We start from the raw sequence: 22,406 nt of genomic DNA, 5'->3' as shown, positions 1-22,406 counted from the left end.
TTGATTCACTGGGTGTTTTCAGTTTTTTTCACAAAGACTGTCCATTATTATACATTTTATATCTGTTGCCTCAATGGACTTTTAATAATAGTTATCTACACAATAGACACTAGGCTGAAGCTAAACCTAGGGGGTGGGGTGGGGAAATCAATGAAGCAATTGAGAATGGAGGCTTATATTAAAGGTTCATAGTCATAGAACCATAAAATGATGGTAAAAAATATGGAGTCTGAATCCTAATTCATCAATTATGATGTGTTTTCAAGAAGGAACAAGATTCAAGCACTCTGAAATGCAAAATTGGGCAATCTAACTCGGCCACTCCCTCTACGTCACAAAGGAGTAGTGGCTCCTTTGAGTATCGCATTAGAGATACTCTTATTCTTCAAAAAGAATCCAGTGGTTTCCCTGTCCAGCCTGCCTATGAGTAACTAAAGATATGATCCAATTCTGATTTCCTCTATTACCAAATGCAAGCTATAAATCTGCAGACTTTTCTGCACTACTGATAATCCCAAGGTATAACTAATGTTTAGGTATTACCACTTGGCTTGCAAAACCCAAAACATGTAGATTAGAAGCAAGCCATCACAAGAAGTGGCAAGTCTACCACCCCCACTGCCTGGGAAAAGTGGTAACTATATCCCCAGATACAGCATTGCTGATGTATGACATTGTTGTCCAGCAGCTGGCTCATAACATTAAGCTATCCTGTAGTCTTGAGCCACGTAGAATATGCTGATTTGCACTGCCTGCCTTAGAATGAAGCAGGTTAGTTTGATATTGAATCGATTTGAAGCTTTTATTCTCCAGCGTAAAGCAATCTGCAAAATGAGAACTATCAATTACTATTATTTTAAAAAGGTTTTAAAACCGTTGCTCTGTAGCTAAAGCAGGGGTGTCCAAACTTGGGAACTTTAGCTGGGGAATTCTGGGAGTTGAAGTCCACAAGTCTTAAAGTTCCCAAGTTTGGACACCCCTGAGCTAAAGCCAACATTGGCAAGTGAAGATTGCCAGCCAGCAAGAATGCTGTTATAATAAATCAACATAACTGCCCGATATTCACAATCACAATAGGAAAACTACAAAACCTTCTGTACTGAAAATACATTATTGATTAGTGAACATCACATCTAGCAGATAAGAAACTGTGAAAAATGCCTATCTAAAACATGACAACTAGCCTGAACTGCATTCGTGGATGACATGATTTCTGAACAGTTTTATCAAGCAATAAATCTGAGTTAACTTTTTTTTTAAAAAGCAGAATCCCATCTCTGCTGCAGTATGACTTGGGACCTTCAACTGGACACGTTTACTGGCCACTCATTGGCTGTGTTTTCACTACTAACTGAATTACTGACTGGTCAGCCAGGCTCTTAGCCTAGCATATTGTGTGAATCCTGACTGGTATTTAATTTCTGGGTCATTGTGCACGCAAATCCAGAAATGTTAATTAGCAAACCATACCTCAGATCAAACATAGCCACTATCTCTTGGTCAAATCTATCTCACAAGGTTGTGTTGAAGGAAAAAAAATATGTAGGTCACTCTGCGCATTTGCAGAAAAGGCAGGCTTAATAATTATGTGTTCTCCTTCTTCACACACACATTCCCATGCATTATCAGAAACAGACCAGAGTAGATTCAAGGTGCATCATTTTTTCTGAAACATGCAAAAAATAATAATAATTCTATTTAATATCCAAGTAGAAATATAATTGCCACTGACAGCAAAGTAAGGGGATTTGCTGATTTGACTCTAGTAAGCATTTTAACTGCCATGTCATATTGAAATATCGTGGAAAGGGAGGTGAATACAAACCATATATGGTTTAATGAGCAATAATTAATATCCGTAAATAGGTAAGTGTTGATTAAAAATGAAGAGTTCTGTGAGATTCCAAGACTTCTGAAACATTTACATCATATTTAAAGAGAGGTAACAATAGATCACTTTAATTTTAATATCTAGAGATCATAATAAATACTCATTTCTGATCTTGTCAGGAATTAAATCGAGAACTGCTGACAATATGGAGAAATACAGGAGCTCAGCAAGATATGACTGGGTACTAAAATGCCCTTATTCTAAGAATAACACACTTTTTAACAAACCTAGATAGTCACCCACGGGCATACTCTTAACCTTTTAAAATGTGCCGTCAATGTTATCCACTGAAAGGATGGGGCTGTGGCTGTGGATTATGGTTTACAATAGTTTTCTATGTTGCAATAAAAGTTTTACAAGTGGCAGTTATAAGAGTAGCTGAATTTTTTTTTAAGTTCTAAAGAGTGGCTAGGAAGGAAAAATTGGCATGCCTGAGCAATGATCCTAAAAGCAAGCACTCAACACTAGTTTGAGCATGTGTTTGTATATGTATCATATATAAACATAAATTCTCTAAATCACTCAAATTGAGAGGTAGCAGACACTTTGCGATATAAAGCACACTGTGGTATTGTTATTTTGTTCTTTGGGCCACCATCAGCTGAGCCACAGTGATTAAACTCCTATATTGGGCCAAATGATAATGTCAGGGTTTGCACAATTGAAATGCTAAGAAACCACATTATGCATTAGTAAGATATGTAAACCCACCTAATGTGGATGGATTTATATATATCATGAAAGACATAACATAATTAATTTGGTTTGGCCTAATACAATATGCGAATGGAGCCACTGTGATTTATCACCATACTGAATCATAACACAATTTGTTTAATAAATACATGCTTGCACTACTGGCTTCTATATTTTCCCAATTAATGCTAGGATACTAATCCTAGGGAAAATTGATAGCTTGAAATGTAAACAATGCAACAAAGATGCAAGAATGAAACAAAATATAATTTAAAGCAACTAGTGTGAACCACCGACTAGGAAATGCAACAGTAAATATTGGGACATTATACTCAGTTTAATCAGACTTTTGCCCCTGCTATAAATAATAAATCCCTAGCTTTAAATCAATTCACATGTAATATGCAGAAGCAATACTTAATGTGCACGACAGCTAGTATATGATCTGAAAGTCTATGACCTGAAGTGAATTGAACGGGAGCATTCTGGATTTTGTTTGTCTTCTGATCAAAACCTACTTTCTGCTCTTAAATTATATTACTTTTCACATATCCTCCAGGATGCTATTTTAATCATTTTTATTGCTATAAAAATGAAGAATGTTCATAAATCCTAGCTACTGTTATAAGCAGAAACAGAGAGAAGGGAGGAATTTAAATACAGCACTGGCAATGATTATATATATATATAATTATAATATAATTATTATATAATATATAATATATATAATTATTATATAATATATAATATATATATTATTCTATCCCTGTGCTGCAAAAGGAATTCAAGCCTACAAAAGCAGCAGTACAGGAAACTTTTTAAACATAAGTATAGGAACCCAGCATGGCAGCACTTGTTAACCTTTTTGTACTATGTACATCCAATGATGTCATTCAACATCACATCAGCTTACCTTACATTTTCACCATTAAATAAGACATTTTCTAAACAAAAGAAACAGGGTGAATTTAGCAGCATTGTATAGATTTTTCCTACCATGCTGAACAGAAATCAAACAAGCATTTCACATGCCTTCTTGAATGTAATTTTCTTTGCACTATGGCATAGACATAATGCTTAAATGAATGTAGTGGAACTCATTGGAACAACTCTGTGTGCTGCAATAGATTTAATCTATTATATTTTTAAAAATATCACTATTTTCAATGTTATTGAACAACTCTATCATGTTGTTCACTTCCTAACTTCCTTGTGCAATTGAGTTTACTGATTTTAAGCTGACATCTGAACAGGAAGTAAAAACCAGAAGACATACAAAATCTCAATAAACTATAAATGAAAAATATCTTGGGGTTGTAGTTAGTCACTACTATGAAATGTCCAAGCAAGTTTAAGAATTTGAAGAAACAATAGGTTTTTAGGTACCATAAGATTTTGCTGCTCCTACAACAATTATCCTTCTAGAATTAAACAACTGATCTCTGTTACTTTCTGAAAGTAAATAAACATTAGCATGTACGGCTTAAATAGATATAGTTCTCCAGAGTAAATAATGCATCTATATGTCAAGTAGTTTTTTCCAGGCTAGCATCTTCTATTACAACAATCACAATTGGATAGTCAGCAACAGTTAGGCAAGCTGAAAGGTTAGGAAATGACAATCTCATATTAGCACTGCTAATTGCCACTGCAGATGATGCATGCATGCTTTAGTGACAAAGTAAACTTGTTGCTAGGAGAGTATAGAACAGGTAGTATTGTCTCAAAATAAATGTAAGCCTTAAATAAATACAAATAAAAGTGTACATATTTCTATGTGCAACATCAGAGTAAAAGCAGATGTTTCTTACCAATGTGTCTTTTTGCAGAACAAAACATGAGAATCTGTTTCGTACTATGAAATAAACACTTTTTTAGAAAGCCAAAGTGATGCAAATTTAATGCTGCATTATAACTTTTGCTCCATTATAACAGGAAAATACAGAAATAGTGAGAGTTTCAATAAAAGTACATGCCATGGAACTGCATTTAATATCAGCATAATTCCAAAGAGCAACTAGAAGATTCCTGATTAGTCAATGATTTATTATCTATGCTGCTTACTAAATTGTAAAGTAATATTATTGGGCTCAGATCTTTGGCTTATTAGTTGTCCTTGCTTAATCTTAGAAGCTAAGCAGGGTTGGCCCCAGTTAGCATTTGAATGGGGCTAACCAGGGAATCCCAGGCTGTTGGCTACATTTGGAAATAAACAAAAACATTCTGGATTAAAGCAAGGTTAAGCCACTTTCTTAATGCTGTCAAAATAACTGCATAGAGGCAGCTAGAATGAAGCTTTGAAAAAATAATAATAGTGATAGCTGGATAAAAATGCCAAATTCAGTATAAATATGTGGTTGATTGCAACCAACCATAATAAAATAATGCAAGATCATTGCTAAGATTTGTTACAAAGAACGGAATAAGAAAGGTAACAACAATGGTGCATTGGAACATCTGCCCAAAATACCACAGGGCTGCAAGAGCTGGTGAGAACACAAAGTAGAAGTAGTAGTAGAAAATGAAAACGCCAAAGAGCTCTGGGACAGATAAGCATATGCCACATGACAGACTTAACAATTGCTAAGACAAAAAATAGTCTGGATAGTGAATGTAGCAGTACCTGAAAACTGCAGAAGAAAAAAGCTGGAGACAAATCCCAACATAGCAAAAAGCCCACCCCTGCAGATCAAAATAGAGGACTATGGCAAACCAAAGAAAGTACCAACTGGAACACCACTTGAATGCCATCAGCATTCACAAAATCACCATCAAAATTGCCAATGGCAGATTTATTTGGAATAGTCTACATCTTGTGATATAAGCTTTAATATTATTAAGCAACAATAGCTGTCTACCACACTGGGTCCTGGAGAAAAACATAATATCCAGCCAAAACAGTTGACTGACTGTCCATCTTATAAATAATGCCATTAGGTTTAGTAGTTCCATATTGATTCCAAGAAACTTCATTTTCTCCTGCAACCTTCTAGCATAAAATAAAAACTCTTCTTCCAAAAAGACCATTTAACCACTATATGTAAAGCAAGGCTGAACAACTGAATTTATACTGATGAACTCTGAAAGCCCAGAACCAACCTCCCTTATCTTATCTGGTTGACATGTTAATAGAAGGCTTTAGACCTCAGATCATTAGGTCAAGAATTCCCTTTATTTGGAGGCAGTTGTTTTATGACAAGAGTTATTTGACCTGCTTGAGATCTCTTACAGAAGATTACATTTTAAATTTGAGTTACTTGGAAGAGGCGTGTTTATTTGTACCTTTGTGGTACAAATAAACACGCCTCTTCCAAGTAACTCAAACTTAAAGAAGACATATTTTAAATCTGAATTACTTGGAAGAGGCATACCTATTTGTAGCACAAAGAGAACAGTAGGAAACGAAGAAACTCAGAAAATAAAACTGTTGCTGTGTTTTATATATTTTGTTTGCTTTTTTAAACAAAGCTAAAACAGCAATCCACCCCATTAACCTAACACACATAGTTGTTCTTCTATATGGCAGCACAATATTACTGATTCCGTAAGACAGAAACATTTAACTTGATTCACACCTCCTCTTTAACCTTCTCTAATGGCTGGCCAGGACTCATCAAAGTGGTGACAACTCATTTGTTTAATCATGCTTCCTCACAGTTTTATACCAAAAGTGGCTTCAGCAAATTTAATCGACCCTGCCTGGCAAACTGCACTTCTTTTGTTGTCCCCAACTGTGAAGCAGCCTTGCTGATCACCTTTGCACTTGGCTCATCCAAGAAAGATAAGGACTGGAAGCCATCTGATTAACCCAAACATTGATTTTTCCATTTAACCCAGAGCTCTATCTGATCCTCAATAACTGGTATCAGCTCTTCAGGACTCCAGGCAGTCTTTATCACCTGATGCTTCCTTCCATCCACCCTTTTCTTTAGCTGACAATTAAGACAAAACCTTCTGCCAAACACATACACTACTTCCCAAGTTGGTAAGTAGAGGTAGCGCCAAAAGAAGTTATATGTGACATATTGTGATTTGGATCTGAAAAGATGGTCTAGTAGTGTGCATAGCTCTATAAAGGTAAAGGTTTCCCTAGCACATATGTGCTAGTTGTTCCCAACTCTAGGGGGCAGTGCTCATCTCCGTTTCAAAGCCAAAGAGCCAGCACTGCCTGAAGACATTTCCGTGGTAATGTGGCCAGCATGACTCAATACCAAAGGCGCACAGAATGCTGTTACCTTCCCACCAAAGGTGGTCCTTATTTTTCTACTTGCATTTTTACATGCTTTCGAACTGCTACGTTGGCAGAAGCTGGGACAAGTCATTCCATTACGCGGTGTTAGGGATTTGAACCGCCAACCTTTCTGACCAACAAGCTCAGCGTCTTAGCCACTATGCATCCACGGTGCATAGCTCCATACCAAGATACTATTTTGACAACTGCTACAATAGAGATCATATCCCTCAATTGACAATGCAGCCCAAAGAAGGTATGCCAACAAAGCACCATAACCTAAGATGCCAACAAGCCAGGACAGAGAAGTTACAGATGCCGGCAGGTCATTACATCAGGGGGAATCCTCACCATCTGACCACAGGAGAAGAGATTAACTCTTCCAGGGCTGAGGAAAAAGAGGAAAATAAAATCTCTGTCACACACTCAATCTGAACCCTTCCTGCAAAATTGGAGAATTGGGTTTGATCCCTCATCCAAGCTGTTCTGTCAGTTCATGCAGCCTAGCCACGGTTTGCTTCTGCAACCCAACAAGACAGACACGGACTTCAGAGGAGAATCAGAACTGCAGAAAAAACAATTACTACCAACCTGCCTTCCATTGAGGACTTGTACACAAAAGAAGTCAAAAAGAGGGCTGTGAAAAATTCTACAGACCCCTCACATCCTGGACATAAATTGTTTCAACTCCCACTCTCAAAACGATACTTTAGAGCACTGCACACCAATACAACTAGACACAAGGACAGTTTTCCCCCGCCATCACTCTGCTAAACAAATAATTCCCTCACCACTGTCAAACTATTCACTAAGGCTGCATTACTATTAGTATTAGTCTTCTCATCATTCCTATCACCCATCTCCTCCCACTTATGACTGCAGGACTGTAACTTTGTTGCTTTTGTATCCTTATGATTTATAATGATTGTTTCCTGATTGCTTATTTGTACCCTGTGTCTACCATTAAGTGTGGTACTTTAGGATTCTTGAGGAATGTATCTTTTCATGTCTTTTTATGTCCACTGAGAGCATCTGCACCAAAGACAAATTCCCTATGTGTCCAATCACACTTGGCCAATGAAGAACTCAATTCAATTAAATTCACCCATTTTATCCACTTGGCCCGTGGAGGGGGAGGGGTGGGGGGGTTGCCCAACCACAGCTTTTCCAGAAACACCCTCCCCGTCCAAGCCCCCCCCCCCCGCCGTTGTTCTGGACAGGGGCCCAAAACGCAGAAGTCCGGCCGCTGGGCCTGACTTAAGCCCTGGTTAAGTCCGGTCAGGACGAGCCGCCACCCAACCCTGGGGACAATCGGAGAGTGCGGCTATTGGAACCCCACACTGGGCCCCTGACACGGGGTAGAGGAACGTGGAGAATGCACACGCGTGTTCGGCAGCCACCATCCCTCTCCCGCCCGCCCGCACTCACAGTCGAGGTGTTTCTTCTTGGGGCCCATGACTTCGTGGGTGGTGGCCTTGCAGACGGCCTTGGCGATGGCTGAGCCGGTGACGCTGTGCTGCGCCGCCGTGATCCGGTCGGTGATCGACTGGCCCGACATGACGGCGGCGGCGTTCCCTTCCCAGCTCGGCTCCGGCGGCCCCTCAGCGGCGGAGGACTTTCCCCGACGGCGCAGGGCAGCGGCGGCAGCAGCAGGAGGAGGAGCGGCGGCGGCGGCAGGCAGGCCGCGGGGCGGAGCGCCGCCAAGCCCGGCCGCTGGGCGGAGCGCCGCCAAGCCCGGCCCAGCTGCCGTGCAGCCCAGGCTGAGCCCAGGAGTGGCCCTGTCCGCTTCCCTCCGGCCTCCTCTCGCCTTCTCTCTCGGTTTTCTCTCGCGGGCAACGACGTCGACGCGGCTCCCGGCCGGCCAGACCTCCGCCCCGTCCGGCCTGTCGCCGCCGCCGTCGCTGCCTCCTCACCTCAGAGACCCGCGCCCGCGCCAAACAAAATGGCGGCGCGTCACGTGACCGGCGGGCCGCGACGCCTCGGGGCGCTGGCCACGCCCCCCCCCGCGCGGCTGCCTTGGCCGGCCCCGCCCCGCCCCCCCAGCTCGCCAGGCCGGCTACGCCTCGCGCGCGGGAGCGCGCGCTCCAGGAGGGGCGGGGCCAAGGCGCTGGCTTGCAGCCTGCGGGGCTCGAACCAGGCGAAGGTGGCAGCCGCACCAGGACCGTTGGGACGGTCTTTGTGAGGGGTCCCCGCAGCCTCGGAGGAGGCGAGGCGGGACGGGGCTGGGCTGCTGCAAAGCTCCCGAGCGGGAGGATCTTCGGCTCTTAAGTCTAGCCAGCCAGTCCCGGGATGCTGGGTGGGCGCCTGTCTGGCTTCATCCCTGCCACGGGGAAGGAAGGAGCGGGCGGGCGGGTGGGTTGCTGGCGGGGATGGGCTGCCTCTTCTGGGCGGCTGCATTGGGACCCCCGATTGGAGGAGAGGAAGGCGGCCGTCCTTTGTTGAGGGATCTGTCTGTGTGCCTGGATTGAGAAGAGCTCCCTTTGGGGAAAGTGCAAGAGATTTCATAGAATAGAATGGGGTTAGGATTAGGAATAGAGAAGAATAAAAGAATAGAATAGAAATGAAATTAGAATAGAATATGGAATGGAATAGAAAATAGAATAGAATAGAGTAGAAATGAAATGAAATGAAATTGGAATAGATAGAATATAGAATGGAATTGAATGGAATAGAAAATAGAATAGAGTAGAATAGAAATGAAATGAAATTGGAATAGATAGAATATAGAATGGAATGGAATAGAAAATAGAATAGAGTAGAATTGAAATGAAATGAAATGAAATTAGAATAGATAGAATATAGAATGGAATGGAATGGAATAGAAAATAGAATAGAGTAGAATTGAAATGAAATGAAATGAAATTAGAATAGATAGAATATAGAATGGAATGGAATGGAATAGAAAATAGAATAGAGTAGAATTGAATTGAAATGAAATGAAATTAGAATAGATAGAATATAGAATGGAATGGAATAGAAAATAGAACAGAGTAGAGTAGAATAGGATAATAGAATAGAATAGAACAGAATAGAATAGAATTCTTTATTAGCCAAGTGTGATTAGACACACAAGGAATTTGTCTTTGGGAATAGAATAGAATTCCTAATTGGCCAAGTGTGGTTGGACACGTAAGAAACTTATCTTTGGTGCATGAGCTCTCAGTGTACATAAAAAGACAAGATACATTCACCAAGAATCATAAGGTACAACACTTAACGATAGTCACAGGGTACAATTAAGCAATTAGGAAACAATATCAATATAAATCGTAAGGATACAAGCAACAAAGTTACAGTCCTGCAGTCGTAAGTGGGAGGAGATGGGTGATAGGAACGATGAGAAGACTAATAGTACCCTGTTTTCCCCAAAATAATACCTCTCCAGATAATAAGCCCAATCGGGCTTTTGATCGCATGCGCTAAAATAAGCCCTCCCCGAAAATATTGCAACACAGCAGCAGCAGCCATGAGGTGACCACGCTCGCGGCCTCCTGCACCTCAAAAATAATAACACCTCCCCCAAAATAAGGCCAAGTGCTTATTTCGGGGGTCAAAAGAAAATAAGACCCTCTTATTTTCGGGGAAATACAGTAATAGAATTGCAGCCTTAGTAAATAGCTTGACAGTGGTGAGGGAATTATTTGTTTAGCAGAGTGATGGCGTTTGGGAAAAAACTATCCTTGTGTCTAGTTGTCTCGGTGTGCAGTACTCTATAGCGTCTTTTTGAGGATAGGAGTTGAAACAATTTATGTCCAGGATGCGAAGGGTCTGTAAATATTTTCACAGCCCTCTATTTGACTCGTGCAGTGTACAGGTCCTCAATGGAAGGCAGGTTGGCCTTGGAAACGGAAAGACCGCAGCAACGCCGAGGGAAGAGAAAAGATGCCTCCTGCTCGAATGCAATCAGGGCTTTCGCCCAGCAGAAGAGGGGCTTTGGAGGGGGGGGGTCCTTAAAATGGCCTGGGTTCCAGCTACACACCCCTTCGGGTTGCAAAAGCTCCCCTCCTCAAATAACCTCTGTGCATTCAAGCAGGGTCTGTGGTGTGTGAATGCAGTTAGGTATGCTAATGAAGGTGAAACGATCTGGTATTTCACCTTGTAGCTGTTGGGAAAAGGGATTAACGATCATTAGTGGCATTAACAATGCTGACCGTCTCCCATAGGATCTGCCTGGCTGATCCAATCTGGCAGTCGGTTGCCTGGCCTTCCGGCAAAGGAGTTAAAATGCGGCTCTGCAGCTTCATAGGGAGCTCAGAAGAAACACCCTGTGGGGCTGGTTATTAGCGTCCTGAAGGCAGCTCCCAGTCTTTCAGTTAACTTGTAAGGATGAATTCTTAACTCTCCTTGCCTCTTAGGTGCAGATTTTATGTGAGGAAGATGGGCGGATTCTAAATTAGAGAGAGAATAAAATAGAACAGAACACTTTATTGCCCTTTTGAATGTACACTAATTGGCATGCATTAAATTGAAATTTCCTAACATACAGCTTTCAAAGGGTCACCACCTCCAATATACACTACATAAACATGACAAAATAAATACAAAATTATGCGTATACCCACATATATGACACAGAGAAACAGCACAATCTAGTTCGAATGCATACGTGTACATGGCGAGAAAAACTAATCTTGTGAGCTTTACAAATGAGTGGCATAGGGAACAAAGATGATAGATGATAGATGGATGGATGGATGATTAGATTGATTGATTGATTGATTTGGGTAATAGAGTAATAGATTAGATAGAAAGATGAAAGAAAAGAAAGAAAGATAGATGATATATAGATTTGGGTAATAGAGTAATAGATTAGATAGATGATAGATAGATAGATAGATAGATAGATAGATAGATAGATAGATGATAGATAGATAGATGATTGATAGATGATTGATAGATAGATAGATAGATTGATAGATAGATAGATGATAGATAGATAGATGATAGATAGATAGATAGATAGATAGATAGATAGATAGATAGATAATAGATAGATTTGGATAATAGAGAAAGATTAGATGATGATAGATAGATAGATAGATAGATAGATAGATAGATAGATAGATAGATAGATAGATAGGCAGGCAGGCAGGCAGACAGACAGACAGATGGATAGAAGGAAAGAAAGAAAGAAAGAAAGAAAGATTGATGATACAGATGGGGGTGTGATCGCTCAGTTGTTAAAGATGCTGGGCCATTTTGTCAGCTGAAAGCTGATAACTGGGTTCAGTATCCAAGCACCATGCAACAGGGTGAGTTGCCATTACTTGCCCCAGCTCCTGCCCTCCTCGAAGTTCAGTAGCCTGCAAATGCGAGTAGATGAATAGTACCACTTTGGTGGGAAAGTAACAGCATTCTGTGCACCTCAGCATAAAGTCAATGCTGGCTGCATAATCATGGAAGTGTCTTCGGACAATGCTGGCTCCCTTCAGCTAAGAAACGGAGATGAGCACCGCCCCCTAGACTCAGACACAACTGGACAGGGGAAACCTTTACCCTTAATTTTAGACTAGGATAGATGGATGGATAGATGGATGGATGGATGAGGGGTCCTTGGTGCTCTCTGAGCTTGCTTGTTTTCTTGCAGATGTTTCACTACCCCAACTAGGTAACATCGTCAGTGCTAGTAAGGATTAAGATATAAAGATCAATGGTTGACTCAAACACAGCAAATTGGAGAGACCTGTTGCTGGCCATCTATGTAAGTCTCAGTACAGTACAGCGAATTCAGCTTCACCCCATTTGGTTTTGGCTCCTGTGCAAGGACGGGTTATTGGTGACCGTGCTTGTGCCAATTGCCCACAAATGCTTGTATTGAGAATACAATGGGAGCTTTGACCAGGCTTCCAGACGCCAAGTGCATCTGGAAAAAGCTGACTTCAGTACACCCTGAGTAAGAATAGGATCTTTTTGTTTGGCTGTGAAACTGTTCATCAGAGTCCTCAGCTATGAAGCAAAACAAAAGACACACACACACAAAACCCTTTTCAATCTAAAGTTGGAGAAAGGCTGACCATTGCTCCTTTGGAAAATGATTTAAAATGTAATGTGTTTTTTTAATATATATATAATTTGGGCTAGAAATTTTGGCTATACAATAGATTTGGACAGGAGGCAGACATTATGGAATAGAAATTATAAGATCATAATGTCGACATGCCTAAAGAAAATCTCTTTAAAAGGTTTTATAGATGGCACTATTTACCTGCAAGATTAGCGAATATGTATAAAAATAAATCTGTTAAATGCAAACCAAATGCCAGGTTCATATTCTCATTTGTGGTAGACGTGTCTCAAAGCAAAAATAATACTGGAAAAAATGCACACATGGCTGGAAACTATGACAAAACAACACATACAGTAGACTTGAAACCTGAGACATTCCTGTTGGTCATGCTTCCACATAACCATAATAAAGGTAACACATATTTAATTTTACATAATCTAACAGCAGCAAGGATTGTATGCGCACAATGCTGGAAAAATGTGGAAACCCCTACAGATGATAATATAATCAAAAAAATTCTGGAATGCGCAGAAATGGATAGGTTAACTCTAAAAATCAGAGAAAAAGAAAGATTCGGAATGTTTTGTGACATGGGAACTTTTCTACAAATGTTTAGCGGACAGATACGGAGGTTAGATGAGTGGATTTACGTGAAATAGGGACTATACGAGAAAGAAAAAATGATCAGTAAACATTTTGATGGTTATATAATTGATATAGTGGAAGATAGTATACTTTTCAATAACGATTGATATTATCGCATATATGTTTATGACGATTATATTTTAACACTTTGGACACCTAGAAAACGCACTGTTCAATATAGAAATGGAATTTGTGATGTAAAACAAAAAAAAAATGTAATGTTTTTAGGGCCAACGTTAGACAACATCAGGGCAGTGGTGGTTTCTGGCCAGTATGGCCCGGTATGGGAGTACCGGTAGTATCCGGGAGCAGCTGACAGTGTACCGGTATGGTGGCTCGTTTGGCCCTCATTCTATCCCGGTTTTTAAAGCAACCGGCCAATTGTGCACGCCCGCACAGCGCCTGCGCAAGCTCCAACAAGCAGCTGGGTGTCGCAGGGGCGTTGGATTGCGCATGTGTGCGCAGCGCAAGTGCACAAAAAGAGGCACGGCCCCGTGAGCAGCGAACCGGTAGCATCGGGGAGAGGAACCCACCACTGCATCAGGATAGAAAAAGCAATTTCGTTTGCTTTTTTTTTTTTTAAATAACTCATTCCTGGATATATTTCCACCTAATTTGGTTGCAGTTGAATGATAATAATAACAATTTTGGTGTAAAACTGGATGAAAAAAATAACATGCAATCGAATGCCACTTTTCACAAGATTTTGTTAGGTAGGTAGATAGGTAATAGGTAGGTGGATGGGTAGGTAGATAGATAGATATGTAGGTAGGTAGATATACATAGGTACATAGATAGATGATGATAGATAGATAGATAGATAGATAGATAGATAGATAGATAGATAGATAGATAGATAGATAGATAGATGATAGATAGATAGATAGATAGATAGATAGATAGATGATAGATAGATAGATAGATAGATGATAGATACATAGATACATAGATAGATAGATAGATAGATAGATAGATAGATAGATAGATAGATAGATAGATGATAGATAGAACTGATGGATGGATGGATGGACGGGTAGGTAGGTAGGTAGGTAGGTACATGATAGATAGATAGATGATAGATAGATAGATGATAGATAGATAGATAGATAGATCAATAGATGATAGATAGATAGATGATAGATAGATAGATAGATGATAGATAGATAGATAGATAGATCAATAGATTATAGATAGATAGATAGAGGATAGATAGATAGATGATGATAGATAGATAGATAGATAGATAGATAGATAGATAGATAGAGGATAGATAGATAGATGATAGATAGATAGATAGATCAATAGATTATAGATAGATAGATAGAGGATAGATAGATAGATGATAGATAGATAGATAGATGATAGATAGATAGATGATAGATAGATAGATAGATAGAGGATAGATAGATAGATGATAGATAGATAGATAGATGATAGATAGATAGATAGATAGATAGATGATAGATAGATAGATAGATAGATAGATAGATAGATAGATAGAGGATAGATAGATGATAGATAGATAGATAGATCAATAGATTATAGATAGATAGATAGAGGATAGATAGATAGATGATAGATAGATAGATAGATGATAGATAGATAGATAGATGATAGATAGATAGATAGATAGATAGATAGATAGATAGATAGATAGATAATGATGACAGATAGATAGATAGATAGATAGATAGATAGATAGATAGATGATAGATAGATAGATAGATGATAGATAGATGATAGATAGAACTGATGGATGGATGGATGGATGGACGGGTAGGTAGGTAGGTACATGATAGATAGATAGATGATAGATAGATAGATAGATGATAGATGATAGATAGATAGATAGATCAATAGATTATAGATAGATAGAGGATAGATAGATAGATAGATAGATAGATAGATAGATAGATAGATGATAGATAGATAGATATTTATTTTATTTATTTATTTATTTCTTAGATTTTTAGACCGCCCCTCTCCCAAAAAGGGACTCGGGGCGGTGTACAGTCAATACAATAAAACCAGTCATAAAATTAAATACATTTAAGATACATTTAAGATACATTTGGAGGGGAGATAGGCTGTACTAAGAAATAAATAATTCTAATCCTAAAAACATCACAATTAAAACCCCAAACCCTAAAATAAAATAAATCCCTGGGAGGTAAAACTAAGAAAGTGCCAGGCCAGCTGATTGAAACAGGTGAGTCTTTAACTTTTGCCGGAAGGAACGGAGGTCGGTGGTAGTTCGAATGTCTGGGGGGAGGTCATTCCAGAGGGTTGGGCCCATCACAGAGAAGGATCTACTCCTAGGTGTCGCCCGCTGGCATTGCCTAGCAGACGGCACCAGGAGGAGCCCCTCCCTGTGTGAGCGGATAGGTCGCAGGGACGTATGTGGAAGGATGCGATCCTGCAGATAACTAGGTCCTCTGCCATGGAGCGCTTTAAAGATGGTGATCAATACCTTGAAACGCACCCGAAAGGCCACAGGTAGCCAGTGCAGCTCGCGCAGGAGAGGTGTTACGTGGGAGTAACGTGTACTTCCCATAATAACCCGCGCGGCTGCGTTCTGAACTAGCTGCAGTCTCCGGATGCGTCCCAAGGGAAGCCCCATGTAGAGGGCATTGCAGTAGTCCAGGCGAGACGTCACCAGCGCATGAGTGACCGTGCGCAGGGCACTCCGGTCCAGTAGGGGGCGCAATTGGCGCACCAGGCGAACCTGGTGGAACGCCCCCCTTGCCACGGCTGCCACATGGTCCTCCATTGACAGCCGGGCATCAAGGAGGACGCCCAAATTGCGCGCCCGCTCCACAGGGGACAGTTGTTCGCCCCCTATGGCCAGCGATGGGGTCAGCTGGCTGAACCGAGGTGCCGGTAACCACAGCCACTCGGTCTTGGAGGGGTTGAGTTTGAGTCTGTTGTCCCCCATCCAGACCCCGACGGCTTCCAAACACCGGGACATCACTTCAACAGCCTCGTTGGGGTGGTTTGGGGTTGAAATATACAGCTGAGTATCATCAGCGTAGAGATGGTACTCAACCCCAAAACCACGGATGATCTCACCCAGCGGCTTCACATATGCGTTGAACAGGAGAGGCGAGAGGACCGACCCCTGTGGCACCCCACAAGTGAGTGGCCTCAGGGACGACCTCTGCCCCCCTGTCAACACACATTGCTTCCAGTCGGAGAGGTAGGAGCCGAACCACCGCAAAACGGTGCCTCCGACTCCCATCCCCTCCAACCGGCGCAATAGGATACCATGGTCGATGGTATCAAAAGCCGCCGAGAGGTCTAATAGGACCAGGATAGAGGAGCAACCCCTATCTCTGGCCCTCCAGAGATCATCAACCAACGCGACCAAGGCTGTCTCAGTGCTGTGCCCGGGTCGGAAGCCGGACTGGCGTGGGTCTAGATAGTCGGATTCGTCTAGGTGTCGTGGGAACTGCTGCGCCACCACATTCTCAACAACCTTCGCCAAGAAGGGGAGGTTGGAGACTGGACGATAGTTAGCTAGCTCCATTGGGTCGAGCGAAGGCCCCTTGAGCAAGGGTCTCACCACCGCCTCTTTCAAGGCGGTTGGTAAGTATCCCTCACCCAGTGAGGCGCTCACCAGGCCCAGGAGCCAGCCTCGTGTCACCTCCCAGGCTGCCAGTACCAGCCAGGAGGGGCACGGGTCCGTTAAACAAGTGGTGGGTCGCAGCCGTCCACGCAACCTGTCCAAATCCTCGGGGGCAACAGAGTCAAACTCCTCCCAGAATGGTCTCTCAAGACTCGCTGTTGGCGGCTCGTCTGGTCCACTGACGGAGGTCCACCCGCTCCGGATCTGATCGATTTTGTCCTGAAGATATTCCCCAAACTCCTCTGCTCTAGATAGATAGATAGATAGATAGATAGATAGATAGATAGATAGATAGAGGATAGATAGATAGATGATAGATAGATAGATAGATAGATAGATAGATAGATAGATGATAGATAGATAGATAGATAGATAGATAGATAGATAGATAGATAGATAGATAGAGGATAGATAGATAGATGATAGATAGATAGATGATAGATAGATAGATAGATAGATAGATAGATAGATAGATAGATAGATAGATAGATGATAGATAGATAGATAGATGATAGATAGATAGATGATAGATAGATAGATAGATAGATAGATAGATAGATAGATAGATAGATAGATAGATAGATAGATGATAGATAGATAGATAGATAGATAGATAAACAAATTGTTGGTCAGCTCAGCTTTGAAATTGGTTGTCAACTTAACCATGAACGGTTGAAAGCACTAAATGTGGAGGAGAGAAAGAAGGAAATTAATTGTAGACTGGTGCAAGAAATTATATTAATGCAGCTTACTGAAGAAAAAAGAACCCAGAACACCTTGCTGATTTCCTCAACAAGTACCAAACTATGAACTATTAACTGGACCAGAGGGAAAACCTTGGAAATCAGGGTGTTTCCTCAGAATTAGAAACTGTCACCACCGATGGTGAGAGCTGCCAAAGTGAGGATGTTACTGAAACCACAATCTGTTTAAGCTGTGACTTCCTAGTGGGCTTTAGAGCTGTGGCTTTCATCTGCCCAAATTTTGATCGGATGTAATGCTGTTTGGCGTTCTTCAAATCACCAGGGTTAGCTAGATACTGCCACCTGCTGTGACTCTGTGCTGAGTAATTGCTGCCCAAAAAACATACAGTTTCATAATTCTCTGCCTATACCGTGTGCTTTACTGTATGGTTTACGATGGTTTACGATTCCTAAAATGGAACCACAAGGTACTCTTCAATATCTTCATAAATGACTAAAAGGAGGAACTAGAAGGGGAACTTGCCAAATGTGCAGATGATACTAAGCTGGCAGGAATATTAACATTCTAGAAGGTTGGCTCAAGATCCAGATGGATCTTGACAGACTTGAATACTGGGCTCTATCTAACAAAATGAAATTCAATATAGAGAAAAGTAAAGTCCTACACTTAGGTAATAAAACCCAAAAGTACACATATAAACTGGGTGAAACCAGGCTTAATAGCAGTGACTGTGAGAGGGATCTTGGAGTCTTAGTGGACAACTGATTAAACATGAGCCAGCAGTGTGCAGCGGCAGCCAAAAAAGCCAATGCAATCCTAAATTGCATTAACAGAAGGATACAATCAAGGTCAAGGGAGGTACTAATACCACTCTATAAAGCCCTAGTATACCACACCTAGAGTACTGCATCCAGTTTTGGTCACCACACTATAAAAAAGATGTTGAGACTCTAGAAAAAGTTCAGAGGAAAGCAGCCAAGAGGATTAAGGGACTGGAGGCTAAAACATACGAAGAACAGTTGTAGGAACTGGGCATGGCTAATCTAGTGAAGAGAAGGACCAGGGAAGATAGGATAGCAGTCTTCCAATATTTGAGGGGCTGCCACAGAGAGGAGGGGATCAAGCTGTTTTTCAAAGTACCTGAAGGCCAGACAAGGAATAATGGATGAAAACTGACCAAGGAGAGATTCAACCTAAAAATAAGGAGGAACTTTCTGACAATGAGAACAAACAACCAATGGAACAGAAGTTGCCTTCGGAAGCTTTGGGAGCTTCATCACTTGAGACTTTTAAGAAGAGATTGGACTGCCATTTGTCTGAAATGGTATATGATCTCCTGCTTGAGAGGGGGTTGGACTAGATGGCCTATAAGGTCCCTTCCAACTCTTTTAATCGGTTATCTCTTATGGTTGGCCACTAACAAGTAAATCAACTTCAGGGATAAATCTTGGTGAAACTTACAATTTCAAAGCAAGTTGTGTTCTTCAACTGATATTCTCAACAGTAGCTTCACAAGCACAAGTAAAGCTTAGCTCTGCAGCTGTTTATAGGGAGGTAACAGGAAGACGCTTCTCTGTCCAGATCAAGTAATTCCAGAACTTAGTGCAAAGACCTATACAAAATGTAATTTGTTTCCACTCCTAAAAGAGAACATTTATCTGTTGCATAATCAATGACTGATTTCATGGCTACTGCACTCAGTTGCCTGGTATCAGGGGTCAACCTACAGAAATTCAAAGATTATGTCTGAGCAAGGATGTTATGCAACAATTGCTTTTGTCATTTGCCGAACTTTTAAGTCCCACCCAGAAATCATTTGTTCATAATCCTCACCTTCTCACTGTTTCCTTTGTTTGTTTCTTACCACAAAAGAGAAAACGATGAGAGAACTGCCAATGCCTCTTTTTTAAAAATCTAGTATTAAATTGTTCAAGGTCATCATATCATGAATATGTTGGAATATTCAAATTTGTATTTGTGTTGCATCTCTTCCTTCTTTTTCCTCTTCCAAGAAATTAGGCAGGGCTGCAGTTCCTTCCCCAACACAGTGTTCTTTTACTAACCACATAATAATGTGTATCTTTTTTTTTTTAATTTCAAAGGATGTGTGAACTAGCAGCATTCTCTAAATTTTGCATTAAAGTGCTACCTTTAACATCTCTGGACACAGCAATAAAACAGGGTCTGGCAAAACAAATTGGGGGTTTCTTATGGAGGACAGCACTGCTTTAATTTATAGTGTTTTCTTATAGCTGCACATGCAGCATGGAGAAAGCTAATCAAAACTAAAACTTCACTCGTTTTCCTGAACTGTGCTGTTCTTAAAAGGCCCTTTTCTGAGCAGTAAATCTAGAAGAATGGAACAATGGTTAGACTATGTGATTAATAGTGGTTAAGGCACCAGGCTAATGTTGTGATCTGCCAGTGGCCAGCACAGCTGGCAGCAGATTCAGAAAGTGAGGAGGTTGGCGAGGAACATGGGCCAGTCCTGAAGTCTGGGGAAGGCTCTGATGTGTCGGAGGCAGAGAGTGGGGCAGGACCGTCTGACAGTTATCAGCTGCCTTCAGAGTCAGACATTAGTGAGGCAGATGAACAGCTGGAGGCTGTTCCTAGCGTGCGCATGTGCAGAGTTGCCAGATGAAGAGAGCAGCTAAAGAACAGGGGTCGACTTGGGAGTAAGGCCACAGGTGGACGATGAATGGCCCCTCACAGAGGGAATAAAAGAGGAGCGAAAGGGGAGTGGAGTTTGCAGGAGACCATTAGTTCGCTTAATTGGTTCGTGACTCTCTGAGATTCCTTGCCACGTTTTGCAGATATCGGCCTGGCAGCTCTCCAAGCCAGATAAGGTCTGTGACTGTAAATCCTCCCTTGAAAGACTTTGCTGGATGTGAATGAGAAGAATTCACAGTAACTTAATTAAAAAGAGTTTTCGTTGGGACAAGGAGTTTGCGTCATGCTCTTGGGAAGCCTAGGTCACAACAGCTAGAAATTGGGAGACTGTGAATTCTAGTCCTACCTTACACATAAAGCCAGCTGGGTGATTTTGGGCCAGTCACTTTTTCTCAGCCCTAGGAAGAAAGAAATGACCCTTGACCACTTTTGAAAATCCTTGCCAAGAAACTTGCAGAGATTGTCCAGGCAAACTCTGAGAATTGGACAAACATAAACTGTACCCGAGAATCCTAATTACATTATTACCACTGGAGGTATGAGAAACAAGATATTTCCCTACATTCCATTAGTATTTCATTGAAATGTTCTTGATGGTAGATGGACAAAATTACAATTATTTACTTTCCTTATAATGCTTCCAATATGAAAGAATGACTAGGGTGGAGCCAAGAATCAAAGAGATGGTGTGGACCCAGTGAGCAAAATACAACTCGGGGCCACTTTCACTATAGTTTGACTCTATATAAGCAGTGTGAAACGGACTTCCGGTTTGCTCGTAGGGCTGGTTTTAGCCCTCCAGAGCCTTCAGGGGCCTTCAGGAAGCTTCCCTGAAGGCTCCGGAGGGCAAAAAAAAACCTACGAGCAAACCGGAAGTACATTCCTGAACTTCCGGTTTGCCCGTAGGGCTGGTTTTTCGCACTCCAGAGGCTTCAGGGAAGCCTCTGGAGGGTGAAAAATGGCCTCAAAAGAAGGCCGAAGTCAGCTGGCTAGCGTGCGCATGTCAGCTGGCTAGCGTGCGCATGTGCGCTGGCCAACTGACAGGACAATGCCTCACATGCCCAGACAAATGGCTCCGTGTGCGACCTGTGACATACATGCCATAGGTTCACCATCATGGTGCTAGCCGTTCCCAACTCTAGGGGGCGGGGCTCATCTCCGTTTCAAAGCTGAAGAGCCAACGCTGTCCGAAGACATCTCCATGGTCATGTGGCTGGCATGACTAAATGCTGAAGGCGCACGGAATGCTGTTCCCTTCCCACCAAAGGTGGCCCCTATTTTCTACTTGCATTTTTACGTGCTTTCGAACTGCTAGGTTGGCAGAAGTGGGACAAGTAACGGGAGCTCACTCCGTTACACAGTGCTAGGGATTAGAACCGCCTACCTTTCTGATTGACAAGCTCAGCATCTTAGCTGTTGGGCCACCACGTTCCTTCAGTAGAGTTTAGGGTTACCCTAAACTTCACTGAAGATGTTACCTACCCTGGTAATGAAACGTTTGGAAACCAACCCACAAGCTCAGAGAATGAACCTTAATCCTCATATTTGTCTTTAATCCTGTTCACCTATAGACAGAATCTTGCCAGACCAAAGCAACTATCCACATAACTATAAATATAGAATAACTATAGATACACTCTGTGAATTGCTAGGGACGGTCCGCCTTTGCTCTCTTCTTGCCTACCAGACACTCCAAGCTCTGCCACTTCTATCCCCTCAGGACACAGCCTCTCCCACCGGGGAATCCAGGCTACATTCCACCACATCAAGGTGACTGAGGGAGCTCCTACAGTTGAGAGTGAACTTGACTTGGGTCTCCCTCTCCTGGTCCATCACCTTGACCGATTACATGGCACTGTTCTTAGGAGCTTCACGTTTTTTATTTCTGTGACGATGATCATATTATAAGCATATTTTTTCTGTCCTCTGGGATTAA

At 41.7% G+C, this 22,406-nt stretch overlaps 2 protein-coding genes across 3 annotated transcripts in view; one reads left to right on the top strand and one right to left on the bottom strand.

Annotated features, from left to right (window-relative positions):
* The window catches only part of LOC309397759 (phosphatidylinositol-binding clathrin assembly protein-like), a 47,773-nt gene extending 39,040 nt beyond the window's left edge, over nucleotides 1-8,733 (bottom strand). Inside the window, exon 1 of one of the 2 annotated variants that reach the window (XM_081964067.1) lies at nucleotides 8,247-8,733. In XM_081964067.1, coding sequence (XP_081820193.1) covers nucleotides 8,247-8,376 — 130 coding nt within the window. In that variant the 5' untranslated portion in view covers nucleotides 8,377-8,733. The remainder of the gene's footprint in view (nucleotides 1-8,246) is intronic. The other variant, XM_081964066.1, reaches the window with a different exon arrangement.
* Nucleotides 1-22,406, top strand: part of RAB39B (RAB39B, member RAS oncogene family) — a 404,112-nt gene that overhangs the window by 67,700 nt on the left and 314,006 nt on the right. The gene's annotated exons all lie outside the window — the stretch shown is intronic.

The sequence above is a fragment of the Natrix helvetica genome, assembly GCF_964273705.1.
Source record: "Natrix helvetica genome assembly, chromosome: 11".
Lineage (NCBI taxonomy): Eukaryota > Metazoa > Chordata > Lepidosauria > Squamata > Natricidae > Natrix > Natrix helvetica.
This window is presented reverse-complemented; position numbering and strand designations above follow the sequence as displayed.